The following is a 19,245-nucleotide window of genomic DNA, read 5'->3' as shown; positions in this document are numbered from 1 at the left end:
ATGGATGATGGTACCATAAGGGAAGAGGTGAATCACAGAATAGCTGAAGGAAAGTAGGTAGCAACTTGAGTGTAGAACATTAGATAGACTTGAATGATCTATGGATGTCAGTGGGAATATATGAGTATGACTGGATTGTTGAGCCAGCGGTCCTGTGTGGATGTGAAGAGTAAGGTGTAAGCTGGTAAGATTATTAATTTATTTAGTATATATGGTGTATAGAGAGTTGCAAGTGTCAAAAATATAGAAATACTAAGAAGTGGTAAAAAGGTTGGCATCGGAGAAAGCATGGATCGGTGGTTTGAAATACTTTGGTCACGTAGGGAGAACAAATGAAGACAGGGTGGAAGTCTTAGAAGGAAATAGAACAGCAATACTTAGAAAGGCTGGATAGATGTTGTGGAAGAGGTATTGATAAAGGGTTATAATATCCAGGACGCTCGCGAGTGCTTTCAAGATAAGAGGTGAATGGCTTGAGCCCTCTGTGTAGGCGTATGAAGCGATCGGTGTTGTGGACTGGTTGTAGTTGTGGATGTTGTATTAAGGGAGACAGATTAGAGTTTTTTTCCCCCCTTGGAGGAGTGGTGTCAGTAGGGTACAGCCTTCTGGTTTCTCAACAAGCATTAGCAGCTGGATAGTGGGGCGGTTGTGTGGGAGCCAACGTGGGCCGAGCACTATACCATCAGTCCAAGGCGCCTGCTTGGTTGATTGCGTCTCAAAAATGGGGATGATGGGGTCGCCGCGCCTCTCTCTCTCTCTCTCTCTCTCTCCTCTCTCTCTCTCTCTCTCTATATATATATATATATATATATATATATATATATATATATATATATATATATATATATGGTTACTTGTCAACAAAATAGGTTTATCTTATGCAAGCATTAATGTCAGCGTAACATGACATATGAGGTTTCATTATAAACAAATGGAAATCTCTATCTCGTGTGGTGTTAATTTACATAAAGTTATATGTCACAGTAGACTTTTCATTAATTTTGAATTACACTGCTCTCTTCCACTTTAATGATTAAAATGTTCCTAAGGTTTTTTGCCCACAAGGTTATAGTCTCAGATTCTCTAACTGGGTACTTTCAAGTGCTGTGTATGATCAAATAATATATATATATATATATATATATATATATATATATATATATATATATATATATATTATATATATATATACATATATATATATATATATATATATATATATATATATATATATACATATATACATGTATATATTTCTATATACACTTAGTTTGATTTTTTGGATTCCTTACTTATATGAAAACAACGTGAATTTCGTTTTGCAATGATTCTTGCAAGCCTAAGAATTTTGAATATCGGTAATGAAATAATTATAAGTAATGGAAAACATAGTTGGGCATCATTTTCTTTTACCTTATTCCTCAGTGGGCAGAGATATTGTTTCTGATATATGGACGAGTTCAAATCACTGAAACACTAAACAACTTTGGTAAAAGCATGAATGGATCTGTGTGTGGCGAGTTTGAGACATACAGTCATACATTTAAGGAAAGTATAACTTTTGACCTATTTAGATTCCAGAGAGGTTTTACCAGTATTATTGTTTGTATGGACTTATCTGAAGAAATGTTAGATTGCAGTGGTTCTGAAGAAATGTTAGATTGCAGTGGTTCTGAAGAAATGTTAGACTGCAGTGGTTCTGATGAAATATTAGACTGCAGTGGTTCTGAAGAAATGTTAGACTGCAGTGGTTCTGAAGAAATATTAGACTGCAGTGGTTCTGAAGAAATTTAGATTACAGTGGTTCTGCAGAAATGTTAGATTGCGCTGGTTCTGAAGAAATGTTCGATTGCAGTGGTTCTGAAGAAATGTTAGACTGCAGTGGTTCTGAAGAAATGTTAGATTGCAGTGGTTCTGCAGAAATGTTAGATTGCAGTAGTTCTGAAGAAATGTTAGATTGCAGTGGTTCTGCAGAAATGTTAGATTGCGGTGGTTCTGAAGAAATGTTCGATTGCAGCGGTTCTGAAGAAATGTTAGATTGCAGTAGTTCTGAAGAAATGTTAGATTGCAGTGGTAAATAACTTACCTCATACGCGGGTTGGGTTATGAAGGAAGGGGGCAGACTTGTTACTGTCTTATTGGTTCGTTCATGACATGTACGGCATTAGACTAATGTCACGGTTGCCATCACGCCTTGGTTATTAAATGGAGCCTGGATTTGATTGACATCAGTTCTTCAAGAAAATCATTCTGTTGTTAATGATAGTGTATTATTTTCTTCAATTTTTTTACCATTTCTCTTATACAGAATTGAAGATTGAATGGTTATTAAACTGTCACTGGTTTTGTTTTGTTTTTTTTTTTTGACAACTGTGATCAGGTCTTAAATTATTTTCCTAAAAAGTTTTCCATCTTTCCTCTAGAGTCGATGATCGAGTGGTTATTAAATTATTTTGATTGTTAATTGTCATCTACAGCTGAATACATAATTCTGCTGCTCCTGACAAGTGCAGCTAATTATTTGTATATATCTCTTCCTAAAGGGCGTTCCCTCTTTCTTCCTCAGAGTTGGGGAAGACCGAGTAATGTTCCGAATTGGGGAGAACGCTAAGGGAATCACTGCCTCGGATGTGGCCAAGAAAGCAGGTGAGAATTTTGTATTTTTCTCCTCCTCCTCCTCCTACTATCATTTTGCTCTTTGATAATCATTCCCATTTTTTCTTGTACATGTTGGCAACCCTGTAAGCACCACTTATCATCAGAGAAACAATACTATTTCAAGACCTTTGTTTTTCTCATCAGAGGAACTTCGCGATCAAGTCAAAGCCAAAACAGGCCAAACGATCAGTCAGGCAGGAATCGGCGATGAGGTAAGTTGGCAATTGAGTCACTTTTCTTGTCTATGCAGAGAATTTTTTCTTCGCCAGAGTTACCATGTACTCCATAGATTACTTTTATTTCGTCCAGATCAGCGATTCCTTGAACACCATTCAAACTCCGTGTCTGGCATTAAGACTCTGTGCTCCAGAAACAGTACGTTTGAGCCTAAATTTACTGAAGCGTTGGAAAAATAGAGCGAACTAAATTTATTATTATATCTTTATTATTTACAGTGATTCCTAGCATGGCTTTAAAACTCAGGCGTGTGTCTTAAACCTCATTGTTTTTTTTTTTCTGTAAATGATTCCTGCAAAATTACCAGTATTTGGAAGATATTCGCCACTCAGAAACCATGGATTACCATTCGTTGGATGGACTACACTATAGTTCGCAATATCTCCTTCTCTGCCTATCTACTTAAGCTGGTTTTTAATATATAAAATTCTCTCGCGGTTTTTTTTTTTTTATAAAAATATTCTTGCATTTTATTTTTCTATTTTTTTTCTGTTTTTTTTTTTTTTTTTTTTGCATGGTTGGTCTGGTCTCCGAAATTATGTATACTCCGATCTCCAGAATTTTGTGTGCTCATCCTGTTCAACCAAAATGTATTCATATTGTGGATAACAAACATAATTAAATACATTTAGTCTACCCGAAGGAAAGACAATGCAATATTATATGCTGTCTATAAGCATTTATGTTGCTTGTATGTGAAGGTATATTGGTAAATATACATAATTGCCGGTAATATTCCGTAGGTAAAAGTACCGTCATATTCAATAAACTAGAAAAACACAACATAAACTTTGTTTAATTTGCGAAAAATTTTCACATTTCCCAAGTATGCTGGTTTTTATGTATATTTACTGTAACCGTGCCTAGTGACAGATTCATTACGCTAGCAAGCATGAACATAGTATTCGTATAATTAGAGTTGATTTTCGACTGCGAGGAAGAGAAAGATAAGGAGCCCCTTCCAAATTCCTATCTGTTTCTGTCTTACGCCTTTCTTCTGTATTGTGCCCCCCTCCCTTGCCCCCCTCCCCCCACGTCCAATCTCTAGATCTACAGAGGCGAAGAAGGCCTCATCATGAATTTACCTGTCACTTCTCATTGTTAGGATCTCTCCGTCAAGTATAAAGACATATTAATATTCATATTGCGGATATCAAGTGAGTGGGACAGGATAAAATGATTCTCTCATTTGCATACTGTTTGGAGGGGAAGGGAGCTTCTCAAAGCTGCTTTCGAGCTGTGGCTGTGGCGGAAAGGGGTGAGGCTGGGAGGCAAAATACGATTGGGGAGACGAAATGGAACCAAACACCCTGTAGGGGGGAGAGAGAGAGAGAGAGAGAGAGAGAGAGAGAGAGAGAGAGAGAGAGAGAGAGAGAGAGGAGACACTAGTAAAGAGAGAGAACAGATATATATATATATATAGTTTTATATATAAATATATATATATATATATATATATATATATATATATATATATATATATATATATATATATATATATATATATATATATATATATATATAGTGCATGTATATACCTTCAGGCAGTTACTTCACTGCCCTCTCATGAACAAGAAGCCCAGCTGGTAGTACCTGGATTAGGACTCCGAGCTCAGAATTCGAGCACCTGCTTCCTTGTAGGTCGACTCCTTTATAGGTAGAGGCTAGATCCACAAATCATTGGCAGCGGGATGGTATTGAGGGTCGAGGCCATTCACTGGTTTTAGTCAGCAAATCTTTAGTTTATTTAGCCTCTTTTAGTTCTGGCTGGAAGTGGATAGGCACAATTTAGAATTATCCCTCAGACCCAAGCATACGAGGATGGTAGGACTCTCCCAGTTTATAGGTGATAAGGATAAACTGAAAATTGAAACTGGAAAGTAAGAACCCTGAGTCTAGTTGGAAATCTAAAACAGGCGTAAAATGGAATCAAGAGATATGGTGTGGACATCTTAGATGTTTGTGAATCACGGTGCAAGGGAAGGGAAAAGAAAGATTGGAAGGGGTAATGTGTATATTTATTCAGAAAGAGCAGATGGAATTGATAGAGAAAGCACAGGCATGATCTTGATGTCGAGTGCAGAAAAGACACTGACTGACTGACTGGAGAACAGTGGCAATGAAATACTGCTGGCAAGATTTAAATTAAAAGTCCAATATGAGCATTGAAATGTACTGTGCACCAACAGGTGAACTCTCCGGAGAAGGTAATAGGTGAATATTGTAGAGAACTATAGAATTTTATGGATCAGATGCCAGAAACAGATATGAGAATTATTGTTGGTGATATGAAAGCAAAAGCTGGTAAATGCCAATAAAATTATGGAGGATGTAATGGGTAAGGAAGGCCTGAGATTGGCTGCAAACGAAAGAATTGTTGTACGATCTTTATTGCTAAACAACCATGAATCATCGTACGACTGGAACCACAATCAAATTTTGTCGATTTGAGCATAAAGCTTCCACAAGAATCTTGGGAATCGGATGGTAGAAGAGTTAGGAATGATAAGGGGAATTACACAAGTTATATGAAAACGAAAAAAATTATGAAAAGGAGATGAAGATGACCGATACGTGTCCTTCACACAACCCTTGGGAGAAGAGTACTGTTTAGTTTCAGCTGGGCTCCTGTTGGCACCAGAATAGGCAGAAAAACCAGACCTATTTGTATAAAAACCAAGGGAAGGGAGGCTTCAGATGAGCGGAGGCTTGTATAAGATAAATAACTGGAAAGGCTTGAGTTTTGTGTAAGATAAAAAAAACAGGGAACGCTTGAATGATGGAATTTCACAAAGGCCCTTTAGGTCATTCCAAATTTGCCACCAGTTTTTCTTCTGTTCTCCCTTTGTTTTATTTACCTGGGGATGCTTCACCAAAATCTGTGCCCCTGTAGTCGTTTTATAAGACTATGCCACTGTAGCCGTGTTAGATAGCCTCCCTTTCATCAGTTCGTTAAAATCTTTTTCCTTCACTCATGGAAAGAAGCCTTAAAGCAATTAAATAATCTTCAACATTGTCAATACCCACGTTTAGTCATAATCATAAATCACATTCTGCAGCCCTCCTATTCTTTTAACATTTTTGCAACATTCTTCGCATCCACAACTGGCAGTCGCAATTGTTCTTACATCTGTCACATTCATTCGTCTTTTGAAATACAGAAATCGTAAGAAAATCTTCAGTACGCACTCAGAGTAAATTGGGCTGCGTGCTCTTTAGGTAACCCATCATATTCTGAGTGTTTGGTTCGTATAGACTGGCGTTACATCACTTTCGGTTCTCAAACTGAGCTTTTTGCTCATTAATCTTCCTGTCTACTTCATAATCGCCTCTTCAGAGCAGTTTCCTTTCAGTCTTAAACTCGTAACTTTTTTTTTTAAATTAGGCAGTTAGGCAGCCTTTACTCCCTTGTAGTGTTCTACATAAGTGTCCCTTTTACATTTCAGCTGCATTTCAAACCTTTTTCACTTTTAGTTTTTATTCATTCATTTATTTTTGCCGTGACTCCATCTGCCGCCAGTGTACCTTCATATTAGTTCTTCGTTGGACGAGTCGGTAGAGTTCTCGGCTAGCACTCTGCTAGACCCGAGTTCGAGTCTTGGCCGGCCAATGAAGAATTAGAGGAATTTATTTCTGGTGATAGAAATTCATTTCTCGGTATAATGTGGTTCGGATTCCGCAGTAAACTGTAGGTCCCGTTGCTAGGTAACCAATTGGTTCTTAGCCACGAAAAATAAGTCTAATCCTCCGGGCCAGAGCTAGGGGAGCTGCTAATCAGCTCAGTGGTCTGGTTAAACTAAGGTATACTTAACTTAATTTTCATATTTTATCCCCGTAAGTGTACCCTACTGGCCTCCTACAACTTAATGCCATTGAAGCTTCTATTTTTCTCATGAGACTCAGTCTTTTGTGTACTCAGAACCTTGGCCCTTCCTCATCTGTTAGCTCGCCTTTGCTGTTGTGTCCATCCTTTGGAACTTTCTGGTCTTAGACACAGGCATAGGGATCTGTGAAAGCAGTAGACGTGGGTCTGCAAAAGACGGATGGATAGTGAATATACTGAATCGTCTCATTAAATTAAGGTGAAAATAGTTTCTCAATTTAAGTTTAGTATTTTTATATAAACTTCTTGCAACTCCCCCCGACCCCCCTCTACTGCAAAAACAGAACCGAATATTTCTTCAATAAATAGTGAGGAAGGTGCCTTTCTTGTCCGTTTAATAAATTCCGACAAACATATTTAACCTCCCCCTCCAAAACACACACACACACACACACATCAGATTATCTTATTAGATCACTTTCACCTCCCCATCTCGAGAGGAGTTTTGAAAAACAAACCATCAAAATGAAGCAAATTTCAGCGTGTGTAATCTTGATGTTTACCTCTGTGATATAAAACACACTCAAAAGGAAACTTGCCTGTGTTTGTGGGAATGTAGGGAAAAAGAGCACTAGCAATGGTTGGAACAACCCAATGGTCGTTACACTCTTCAGTTAATTAAAAGTTTAGATTGACTTTGCCACAGTGCATTAATTCTCCCAATAATGAGAGGGAAGGAAGGGAAGTGCGCCACAGAATATAGATAGATAAGTGGATAGATGGAAAGATAGATAGATAGATAGATAGGTAGGTAGATAGCATTCCAAGTGAAGAACCATCAAGAGGTTGATAAAAAGAATAATTTTGTCAGGCCCACTGGATTGCTTATTCTCTTGATATATCTATTATATTGGGAAAATCATTTTTGTGGGCTACTAAAGGAATCTGGCTGTTCACTGAGCTACCTCTGTTTATCAGCTACAGGTAACCTTATTCATTATTTCCCTCTTGTTTTTCACTTCGATACTGTTTCTCTCAACCTCATGTGTGAATATTCTTCATCCGCTAAGAAAATATTACTTTCCGCTTTCTCTCTCAGTTCCGGGGGGCGCTTCCCCACTCCCCCGATGCTACTCCTCCGGCATACGAGGGACCCATCATCTGTCCTCGCTATCTTCGCTCTTTCCTTATCTTCATGCCTATACCAACCCATACTCCACCTGGCCCCCTCCCGCCACCCCGGCCCCCCCTAATCCCAACAGCTTCACGCATCCTAACTTTCACTCATAACTCAATCTTGAGGACAAACAATGGCGACCCGTCGTTTGAAGGCCTCTGCCTCCTTTATAATTCACTTTGCTGTCTTCTTTGATGCCGGGGTTGGCCCTAAAGAAGAATACACTTGGGCCGACATTATCGATGGTATTAGATAGTCCCCCCCAACCTCTCTCTCTCTCTCTCTCTCTCTCTTACCAGGGGTAAGGAAGAAATTTCAGGTAGAGGCAGAGTTAAATAGTTTACAAAAATCTTGAACCTATTTTTCGTGCTTTGTAACTCTTTAGGGCTAGGAAGATATTTTAGTCAAAGACAGAGTTGTTAAACAGTTTACAAAGGTCAAAACGCTATCTCCTTGGAAGTTATTTTGATTTTTATTATTATAAACTCTACTAATGCTTTTATAACTCTCTCTCTCTCTCTCTCTCTCTCTCTCTCTCTCTCTCTCTCTCTCTCTCTCTCTCTCTCTCTCTCTCTCTCTCTTAAGGCTAGAAAGGCGCTTTAGGCAAAGATAGAGTTTAATAATTTGCAAAATTCATCAGCCTATTATTTTTTGTAGGTCATGGATTTCTTTTTATTAATATTGTTACCTAATCGAGGTACATCGACGATACGGACGCGCTGTTTTATCGACATATAAAGGTATTATACCTCAGTAAATAGTAAATCAATTCGATAACCATAAACTATCAAGACTACATTCATAAGAGCCTGGTTTTTACGACTTTGTGTATCACATACAAGCATTTCGCACGCTGTTGTAAAATAAATCATACAGCACAGGTGGATAGATAATAAATTTACGCATGATTATCACACATTCATATATGTATGTGGGTAACGATGCCTGTATGTCTGAATTAAATACTATAAAAGTACTATGGGGTAAAGATTGGTTCATTTAAATGTCATTTTCCAGCTGGGCTTAGTCATTATCTTTTACTGTGACTGGTTAAATGGTATGATGTGCCAGTCACAAATTTAGTGTTGACATCATTTTAACAGACTCGCATATTTTTCACTATTAATCGAAGAGCGGTCAGTGGCGTGACTATCTTACCATGAAACAATAGAACGGAAAGACGAACGAAGGAAAGTCATTGTTCAAAAATCATTTTTGTTTTAATTATAGCAGTTTAATCTGCGACTGAAAACAGTGTACAGAGATAGTATAATGTGTGTTGTTCGTTGATAGCCCAGCTTCATTAACACATTGGTTGTTTTAAAAGCTGGAAGACAACAAGAAAAAAAAGGCCAAGTGAAAAGTAATCCTTTTCCATGTTGGATCGTGTCAGCAACGAATCGGATGTAAAACGTGAATTAGGAATGAAAGACTGCCTGCGAAGATAGGAAGAAATGTAGGAAAGCCCGTGCCATTGTTGAATTTCCAACAACTGATTTGTGAAATTGATTACCTTATATATTTATTGTAGTTGTAAGGGTTTATTTTACAACTGTTCATGTTACACACACACACACACACACACGCACCATTTTTTTTACGACCTACTACTTAGGTCTGAGAACCTGATGGGTAAACAGTGCATAACTATTACTGTGGAGATTCGCTCTTTCCCTCAAGACTGGACACATGCCGATAATTCCAAAGATTTGCAACTGTATGTATATAAAGTCAGTCACACATACCAAGAGAGCTAAAGACTCACAGAGAGAGAGAGAGAGAGAGAGAGAGAGAGAGAGAGAGAGAGAGGGGGGGAGGGCCATGTAGTGATAGGTAGCTCTAAAGAAAATAGGTCGATTGTGTTTTTCTTTAAGTAACGCAATGTAACGCAATATTTAATGTGGTCTATTATTGCCAGCGTTCCCGTTTACTTTTGACAGTGAGGACACAGATTCCAAAGCATTTATTCTGCAGATACTATAACTCCACTAAATATAGTAATTAGCAGTAGTCAGTTATAAAGAAAACTTATACCTGTCCCCTTTAAAATTGATGGTAATATTCGATTAATTTTGAAATTTTATCGTGCTTTCAATGTCAGGTATATCTGAAATCGTCAAAATAGATATTATCAACGCTATTGCTAGGCTCTGTTGGGCAATAAAAATAAAAACAGTAAGCTATACCATATAAAGTGGTGATGGTGATTTCATTTTAGCTCAGTGAAAAAAAGTGATATGCATGGTGTCCTTTGAATACAAACCTTTACACCCAAGATCTCCTTAATCTCATAAAGTCATTTTTGGGGTAAATGCAACTGCGCACGCACTCTCTGCCCCTCAAATATATTTTACACATATACACTGTATATACGGTATATATATATATATATTGTGTGTGTGTGTGCATATATATATACTGTATGTATATATATTTTATGTGTGTGTATATATATATATTATATATATATATATATATATATATATATATATATATATATATATATATATATATATATATATATATATATATATATATATATATATATATATATATTAAGTTTTCGAATAGGAAATTAAAGAATGTCGTTTGTGGTTATTGAAGTGCTTAAAGGAACTTCATGAATTCTTAAAGTAGAAAATTGGCCAACCCCTCATGTATCAGCTTCACAAGAAGAAACGAAATGTATGAAACGTAATCTCCATGGAGTCCATTTGACATTTCAAATTTTCAGTAGCAGCTGAGGGAGAGCGAAAGCATAAAAGACACTGACTTAAGACAGATGACTGAGAAATCCTCTGCCCACTGTTTAAATATTATAAGTGCGAAGAATAATCAAACTCGACTTTCTCTCAGCTCACAAAGAAATCACCAGAACAACCTCTGCAGAGACAAAAACGAGCCAAGACCTTCCTTGAAGACAAATAAAAGACGAGAACAAACAATAACGTAAAAGACATCAAAGAAACGAAGAGGTTGCTTACCGAGATCTACTCGTGACAAACAAAACAACTGAATTAACGAGAAGAAAAATACAAGTACAAAAAAAAGTACAGGTACAAAGTGGCTCCGAGTTCCAATTACCAACACCACCGTCAGACCACTCAAGTGAAAGACCAGCAAATAGGAAGTAAACAGATCTAAGAATAACAAAGACAAAAGAGAGAGAGAGAGAGAGAGAGAGAGAGAGAGAGAGAGAGAGAGAGAGAGAGAGAGAGAGAGAGAGAGACTACATAGAATGAATAAAATTGCTTATGGCGTTCAAGAAAAGACCAACTAAAGGCAGGTTTTGCTCGATGCGATTATCGCTCAACGATGATCGTTCATGGATTAACGATGCTCGTCAAACGATTTTTAGAGCACTCATTTGCTTGTTTTTTTTTAACTGGGCTGTTTTGCTTTCAACGACTGACGGTAGAGTCGTTCACGATCATCTTTGGTTCTGAATAGTCGGTCGGCTGGAGAGTGAATGTAATCGAGTTGTAAACGATTACTTGAACTGGAAGGGGTACAGTACCTGCGCCATGGCTCCTCCTAAGTTTTCTGAGGAACAATATGAGATCCTTGTGGAGGAAGTTGCCAAACATCCACCGTTGTGGCAGTTTTCTCATTCCAAATCCAAGGACCAGCGAGTGAAAGACAACGTCTGGGCAGAAGTGGCCGCCAAAGTGGGAAAACCAGGTGAGTTTGAATCCAATCTACAGTATTTTGCAATATCAGTAGAATGTCATGAAATTTTCAGGACTTGTTGGCATTGATAAAAGGAAAAATCTCACCAGAGGTTTTATTTTTTATCGGTTTTGGTTTGGTTTTTGGCCCAGTCGAAAGAGAGTCAAATCTCGAACGAAGAGTGCCTATGAATCAGTTCGAGACTTTTACACGGGTTTCGTAATACATCCCGTAATTGATAAGATAATTATGCAGTTGCAAAGTGCTCTTCTGCATTCATAAACAAAAGCTGAAATTTGATTCGGGAATTAGGACCTTCTGACCCAGGTAATCCCCCCCCCTCCCTTCCTGATTTCTCCCCTACACCTGCCTAGAAGTTTCTACTCGAATTCTAGGGGTATGAAATTATAGGAGTGCATGGATGGTGGCAGGGGATACCTGATCCGTGGTTTTCTAATTCCTAAATCAAATCACAGATTTGGTCCTTGAATACAAGAGTAAACTCATTAAAATAGAACACTTTGGAATTGCGTTTTAGATAAAAAAAAAAAAAAGAAATTAAGGGTGTATCACGAACCCCATGTAAAAGTGTTGAATTGATCCATATACTACTTTGCAAGATGTCTGAAAAAAACACAGTAATAAATAAAGATGACTCGCCGTTTCTGATATAATCCCTCTTCATTCTTCAGTTCAAACATCAAATATTTTTTGCCCCTTTTTCCACCGTACAATAAAAAAAAAAGAACTTCACCACCTTCCATCTTCTACTAGAAGACATTTAATTAGCGACCTCTTCTTTCGACTCAATATGTTCAGAGCCATTTTCTCGCGACACTAGGTTACCTTCACGGGATACTGTCTCGTCTAAAATCGCGTAGACACAGACGCTCCAAGCAAAATAGTACGCCCTCGATTATCGTCCAGTTGAACAATCATCGTAGAACGCCAAGAAGAACACGCCCGAACTCGCAGAAAGAAAGAATGAAGAACAATACAAAACATTTGACACAGTGGGGATATGCAAAACTGTGCTTGTAAATTTATGTGAATCTATCGATAGATTTTTATTAATATTAGTGTTTGCTAACATTCAGCTAACAATATAATATGGCAAGGAACATATATATATATATATATATATATATATATATATATATATATATATATATATATATATATATATATATATATATATACATACATGTGTATATATAAATATATATGTATATGCATAAATTTTTTATATAAATATAAATGTATATATATAATATACACGTGTGTATATATATATCTAAATATAAATATATATATTTATGTATATATATTTATATGTATATAAAGATTAACAACTCGAGTGTACTATGAATAATAGTAACTTTCAATAGAACACAGATAATGAATAGAAATATAGACAAAATTAAAGATGGGGGAATCGAAACAGGAGCCAAAAAGATGTCATCAGTAAAAATCTCACTGAAATAATGAGGGTCAAGGTATACAGTATACTTTATGATAAATGTTCATCGATAAAAATGGAGGTGAAAATTTAATATATTTAGAAATAAAGTTTACGAGAAGACATACTTGTTTAATTTAAAAAAATTATTTCTGAGTTCGTCCCTGTGTCACCCGGTGAAATTCCTTAGTAGCACGAATTTCTAGGTATAAATATTGCTAAATATACCAGAGAAAAATTATTTTAGAGGTGACATCGAATAGAGTCTAATCACTGCAGTTAGCATGCATCCCTATACCCATGATGTTCCGGCGGACTGCTTTTCACGATACCCAAGATGTTCCGGCGGACTGCTTTTCACGATACCCATGATGTTCCGGCGGACTGCTTTTCACGATACCCATGATGTTCCGGCGGACTGCTTTTCATGTTTCCGGCGGACTGATTTTCACGATACCCATGATGTTCCGGCGGACTGCTCTACCCATGATGTTCCGGCGGACTGCTTTTCATACCCATGATGTTCCGGCGGACTGCTTTTCACGATACCCATGATGTTCCGGCGGACTGCTTTTCACGATACCCAAGATGTTCCGGCGGACTGCTTTTCACGATACCCATGATGTTCCGGCGGACTGCTTTTCACGATACCCATGATGTTCCGGCGGACTGCTTTTCACGATACCCATGATGTTCCGGCGGACTGCTTTTCACGATACCCATGATGTTCCGGCGGACTGCTTTTCACGATACCCATGATGTTCCGGTGGACTCCATGATGTTCCGGCGGACTTTTTCACGATACCCATGATGTTCCGGCGGCGGACTGATGTTCCGGCGGACTGCTTTTCACGATACCCATGATGTTCCGGCGGACTGCTTTTCACGATACCCAAGATGTTCCGATGTTCCGGCGGACTGCTTTTCACAATACCCATGATGTTCCGGCGGACTGCTTTTCACGATACCCATGATGTTCCGGCGGACTGCTTTTCACGACAAACTTTTGACGCACAGCACCCAGAGAGGCCTATCTGGTCGGAATTTGGTTATAACTGAAAACACAGTGAAAGGAGTAACATGAGATGAGGCTCGGTGAAACACAGGTGCATTTATGAATTTTAGTGCAATGTATGTATTTTAACTTGTCCCACACTAACAAAACTAAACCGAATTTAACTCCAGCATCAGCTCCTGTACCGCTGCGTCGCAGTGTGCTCTCAACCCCAAAAATGACTTTGTAAGAAAGAGAAAGGATAATATTAGGGTACAACCCGACTAAGCCACAGAATATTGCACTACGCTAATGGGATATTAAAAAGCGCTTATCTGATGCAATAAAGCTCAATATTACGGCCACTACAAAGACTCTGGCCTTATTGAATAGAGGCATAGCAGAATATAGGCGCATAACAATTATTGCATCTGGAGAAACTCACAGGCAGAAGTAGTAAAGTAACAGAGCCGCAGAAAGTCATCCTACTCAAAGAGCTGATTATTATTACTTATTATTATTATTATTATTATTATTATTATTATTATTATTATTATTATTATTATTGATGATGATGGTATAGTTCGGACACTGAATAACTTCGACAACCTAGAAAAAAGGGCATTGACACTTGAAAGATCGTAGAACCATAATACGGGAACGAATGTTCAAAGCGCCTTGTGGAATCAGCTGCGGTCCAAGAAGCGGTGAATTTACCAAATTCTTCTTGTGAGCTGTGAAACGCTTGGATCATGAGATTCCAATCTGTCAAGTGGCATTCTTATTATTGCTGTTCATAACCCACACATTCATAAACCTTAATAATTTACCAAGTATGTTTCATCAGGATAAAATTTGTGTGTGTGATTGATTGAATAACTGACTTTTAAGCGGAATTCTAAACACTGGCGTCGCATTGTCCACGTTCATTGACTGAAGAAGAAAATCAAAGTAGTATTAAATAGAGCAAAAAACAACTGAAAGTAGGGAATGGACAAGATTGCCAATAATATATAGATACACTTAATGTGTATGTGCACGTCCGTACGTATGTGTGAAAATGCATATATTCTGTCGAATAATCTCCTAAGGAAGCAAATACATATTTTAGCAACGTGTCTGGTACAAAAAAAAAATGCCCCACATATTCAGTAGAAGAAAAAAACGGCAAGGTTATCCCAGACTATTTCACCTTTTACGAACTAAGCAGGGGTATTATGCATTGTAATTTTAGATGATGAAATAATGAAGGTAATGACATGGAGTGCCTCTCGATTTCATCATTCCGTAGGCGAATACACATCCTTGATGGCCCAAAATGTGTCTCTGGCCTAAAAGTCAGTCACATTATGTTAAAAGGGGTTATCCTCTCGTCTGCGAAGAGGATACAAAAAGCACGGGAAATTCGGTAAGACACTAGTTGGAACTAAATTCTTCTCCTTCATCAGGAAGTAGATTAAGCACCATTTTGTACTGATGAACAACGTGTAGCATTTGAACTACGCAAACCTTTAGTAAGAGAGAGAAGGGAACATTTAATATTTTGGAAAAAGAAAAAAGCGAGAGGAAGCCTCTTAGAATATTATTTTGAACAATGGACACTCTCAAAAGATGGTTGCACATTGTAAATAATAGACTTTAAAATGTTCAGCATTCTCGGAGCTAAACAAGAAAAATTCAATGCTTGCTAAATTATAGTTCGATATCGAAAAATCTTTTTCCAGTGGCTATATCAGCAAGTTGTCGACAGTGATTTGGCTTGTTGGCAGTCGACAGTAGTATTCCAAGATTATGGAGACTTCGTTCATGTGATGAAAGCTATTCACATATATGGTATCGTTCGATCAGCAGTGATACATTTAATATCAGGTAATTAAGTATACAGTTTAACCATTATATTAACAGCTCTCCTAGGGCTGGCCCGAGTCTGTTTACCTAGCAATGCTTTTATCGAATACTTACAATGAATTTCACCAAAAATAAATTCTCTTATTGATTGGCCAGATTCGAACTCGCGGCCAGTAGAGTGCTATGAGTAACATACAGGTAATACAGATAATTACTCCCGAGTCTGTTTAGCAATGTTTTACCGAATACTGTACAATGCACCAACTTGTTGAAATTATAATGTCTAAACCTTTTACAAGGAAATTTGTAAAGTTTCGTGAAATCGGCGCTGGTGATTAAATTAAAACCATCGGTTTACTGAGGTATACTACGTGTTGCATAAAGTGACATTATACTTTCATTAATTCAAACCTCAAAAATAATAGTCTGCTTATGGGCTCCATATGTGAGAACATTCAGTAATTACAGCTCCACATGCACAACTTCACTTTCTTACATATTCCACAGACCAGAAGTGATTCTAACTTTATTTGATGTTACAGCAACATCAGAGTTGAAATGAACTTGAATCATATCTCGGAGTGCCTTCGCTTGAAAGCAGTACTGTGATACAGGTTGCAGTGGCTGAATAAATCACCGTGCATTCTTATCGCTACTCGATTACTTTGGGATTGAGTCACTGCATTCCTTCAGAACAAGTGGTATTTATTTCGTTTACGTGAGTTATTAAGCATTCCACATATATATATATATATATATATATATATATATATATATATATATATATATATATATATATATATATATATGTCAAATCACCCATACACCTTTTCCCTTAGATACGATGAGCCCAGAATGTTTTAATCATCCAGTTTGTAACTACTACTTGACTTACAGGTTGCAAGCAGTATGCCCATTTACAACCTGGCTGCAACCCAGTACAGTCGATATATGTATATATATATATATATATATATATATATATATATATATATATATATATATATATATATATATATATATATATATACTCTGGATGGCATCTGGCCAGTTCAAATGAGGTCCCGTTATTCTGCTGGGATGGATTGGTAGGAGTACTGTCAGTTGTTTAAAAGCCACAGTAGTGTTAGAAATATTTATGCACAGGGTTAAAAATGATTAGGAGAGACTTTCAGATACTACTCCGTATCCTTCATCAGTCCTACTAAACGGGAGTGTTGAGTCGTCAACACAGGAAACTGGTACACAAGCGGATTCTTCAGAGTGTTGGTCAGGTAACCCCTGCCCATGTGTTCCTGTTGGCGAGACGACTGGAACGACGGAGTGGTCGTACAGGTGATTCCAGCTCAACAGACACTCCATCGGTTCCAGGACTCTCAGCTCTAGCAACATCTGGGGTCTCACAATTCACCAGAAACATGAATCTTAAAATCGTCGACAAAGTGGCCAGTCATTAACTTGTCCACTTCAAAAGCGCACCCCTTTCATATAGCAGCCCCCTCCACTAAGCGACAAACACCGACAACTCCACTCTGAAATATGACAGAGGCACCATTCCAATTGGTGTTGTGACCTGGAACGAACGAATGAGAAACTAGGAGCTCGTAGGCCGTACGATGTTCAGAAAGTTTTACATCCAAAACCCGCCCACTTTCTCCAAAGTATTTTTGAAGGCAATTGGCACAGGGGATTGTTATTGTTATTACTATTATTATATATAGAACAGACGGAATAAAGCGACTGTCGAAACTGCAATAGATAACGTGGAGAAAAAGAACTACTGAAAAAGCCTAATCATTAACCAAGAAATAATCCCAGTGCAGTAAGGAAGAAAAGGAGAGAAAAAAAGGGGAAAAAAATGTGTGGCATTCAACGATGTCCTCGAAATGTCTACACTAACGTGCGCGGGATAATTTGAGCTTATTTGGGTGTACATGCCTGTGCGGAATAAAGCCACACGAATCAATGATTTATTCTCAGCGGTCGTCCAAGAATACCATTGCTATTACTCGTTCGAGGTTGCCTCCTAAATTTAAACCCCACCGAACGATGCGTCTCCCCGAATAAAACTCTGTTCCCGTCCTACGTAAGAGGTCTCAACAAAGAGGATTCGCCAGAAAAAATATTCTTTTTCCTTGACATGGAATTATTATGCTGTAGAGATACCACGGTCATGGATCACGTTGTGTTCTGCCTCTTCCACGTATTTTTTGTCTGCGCAAGGTGCGTATATACAAAGAATTGCATGTATGATTTTATCCACAAACATAACATTATATATCCGTGAGAGAAAAATGATACGAGGTAAAACAAGCCTGTGTTATGTGTTATGCTTAGGCTTCCATTCCAGGTGCGACATTTATAGGAGCAGTGGAATGATAATGCTAACCAGATTCAGAACGTCGTTAAGGGTATCTGAAGGATCTTGGCGACAGGATGCTAATTCATTTTCCCCAAAGACAATGAAAAACTCCTTGAAGATTAAATGCCCTTAAGGTCAAACATTATCATCTCATTCTGTCAATGCCTCTCTCTCTCTCTCTCTCTCTCTCTCTCTCTCTCTCTCTCTCTCTCTCTCTCTCTCTCTCTCTCACACACACACACACACACACACACACACACACACACACCTTAATGGGCTCTAAAATAAGTTTCGTTGAATTTATATAATGAAGGTGTATGGTTAGTTTGAGAAATATATTAATACTTATTTTTTAATACTTACAAGAAAAACTAAACGCTCGCACATGTATATATGTGTATATATAACATAGGGTCGAGATGGCAAGTAACCGACCCATGGACGCTAAGTACTCTCGCGAAGATCTGTATTCTGCACACTTTAACTTGGGCAGCTGATGAGAGGGACAAGCCCTGGAGTGGATGACGGCATATCTAAATTAGGGTTTTATTCCTTGAAGATTTTAATGATTACACAAAATTATACGTGAATATTCACTTATATTTCATATATATTGTTACGGTTATTGTGGCCAGGAATAGGGACTCACCTGGTTGATTGTGCAACTGGAATGCCACTGTTACCGAACAGTAAATAAACAGAAAATAATGATAAATGGGGAAAACAGAATTGAAACCCCTGGCCTTAATTAGTACTTGTATTTAGTTATGATTAAATAGAGTGGATAGATTAATGGCACATTCTATCTGTGGTTAATTAAGACTGTAGATAATTGTAGGATTTTCCACGTAGGACAGGTGTCTTGAACTGGAAACAGCAGAGTATGCCGCAACACGAGATTCTGAACCCCTCTCTGCAACTGAGAGAATGATATACGGTCACTTCGAGTGTCAGCTATGCACAGCCCAACAAATTACTTCTAAAAGGCTGAAGGCTTAAGGAGGGATTTTAATTCCTG

At 37.8% G+C, this 19,245-nt stretch overlaps 1 protein-coding gene across 50 annotated transcripts in view; it reads left to right on the top strand.

The window, feature by feature from the left end:
- The window catches only part of LOC136826963 (uncharacterized), a 578,486-nt gene that overhangs the window by 398,911 nt on the left and 160,330 nt on the right, over window positions 1-19,245 (top strand). For all 50 annotated transcript variants that reach the window (XM_067084667.1, XM_067084940.1, XM_067084928.1 and 47 more), the window contains 2 exons: window positions 2,567-2,646; window positions 2,803-2,870. In XM_067084667.1, coding sequence (XP_066940768.1) covers window positions 2,567-2,646; window positions 2,803-2,870 — 148 coding nt within the window. The remainder of the gene's footprint in view (window positions 1-2,566; window positions 2,647-2,802; window positions 2,871-19,245) is intronic.

The sequence above is a fragment of the Macrobrachium rosenbergii genome, chromosome 3 (assembly GCF_040412425.1).
Source record: "Macrobrachium rosenbergii isolate ZJJX-2024 chromosome 3, ASM4041242v1, whole genome shotgun sequence".
Lineage (NCBI taxonomy): Eukaryota > Metazoa > Arthropoda > Malacostraca > Decapoda > Palaemonidae > Macrobrachium > Macrobrachium rosenbergii.
Note: the sequence above shows the minus strand (reverse complement) of the source record. Positions and strands in the feature narration are given on the sequence as shown.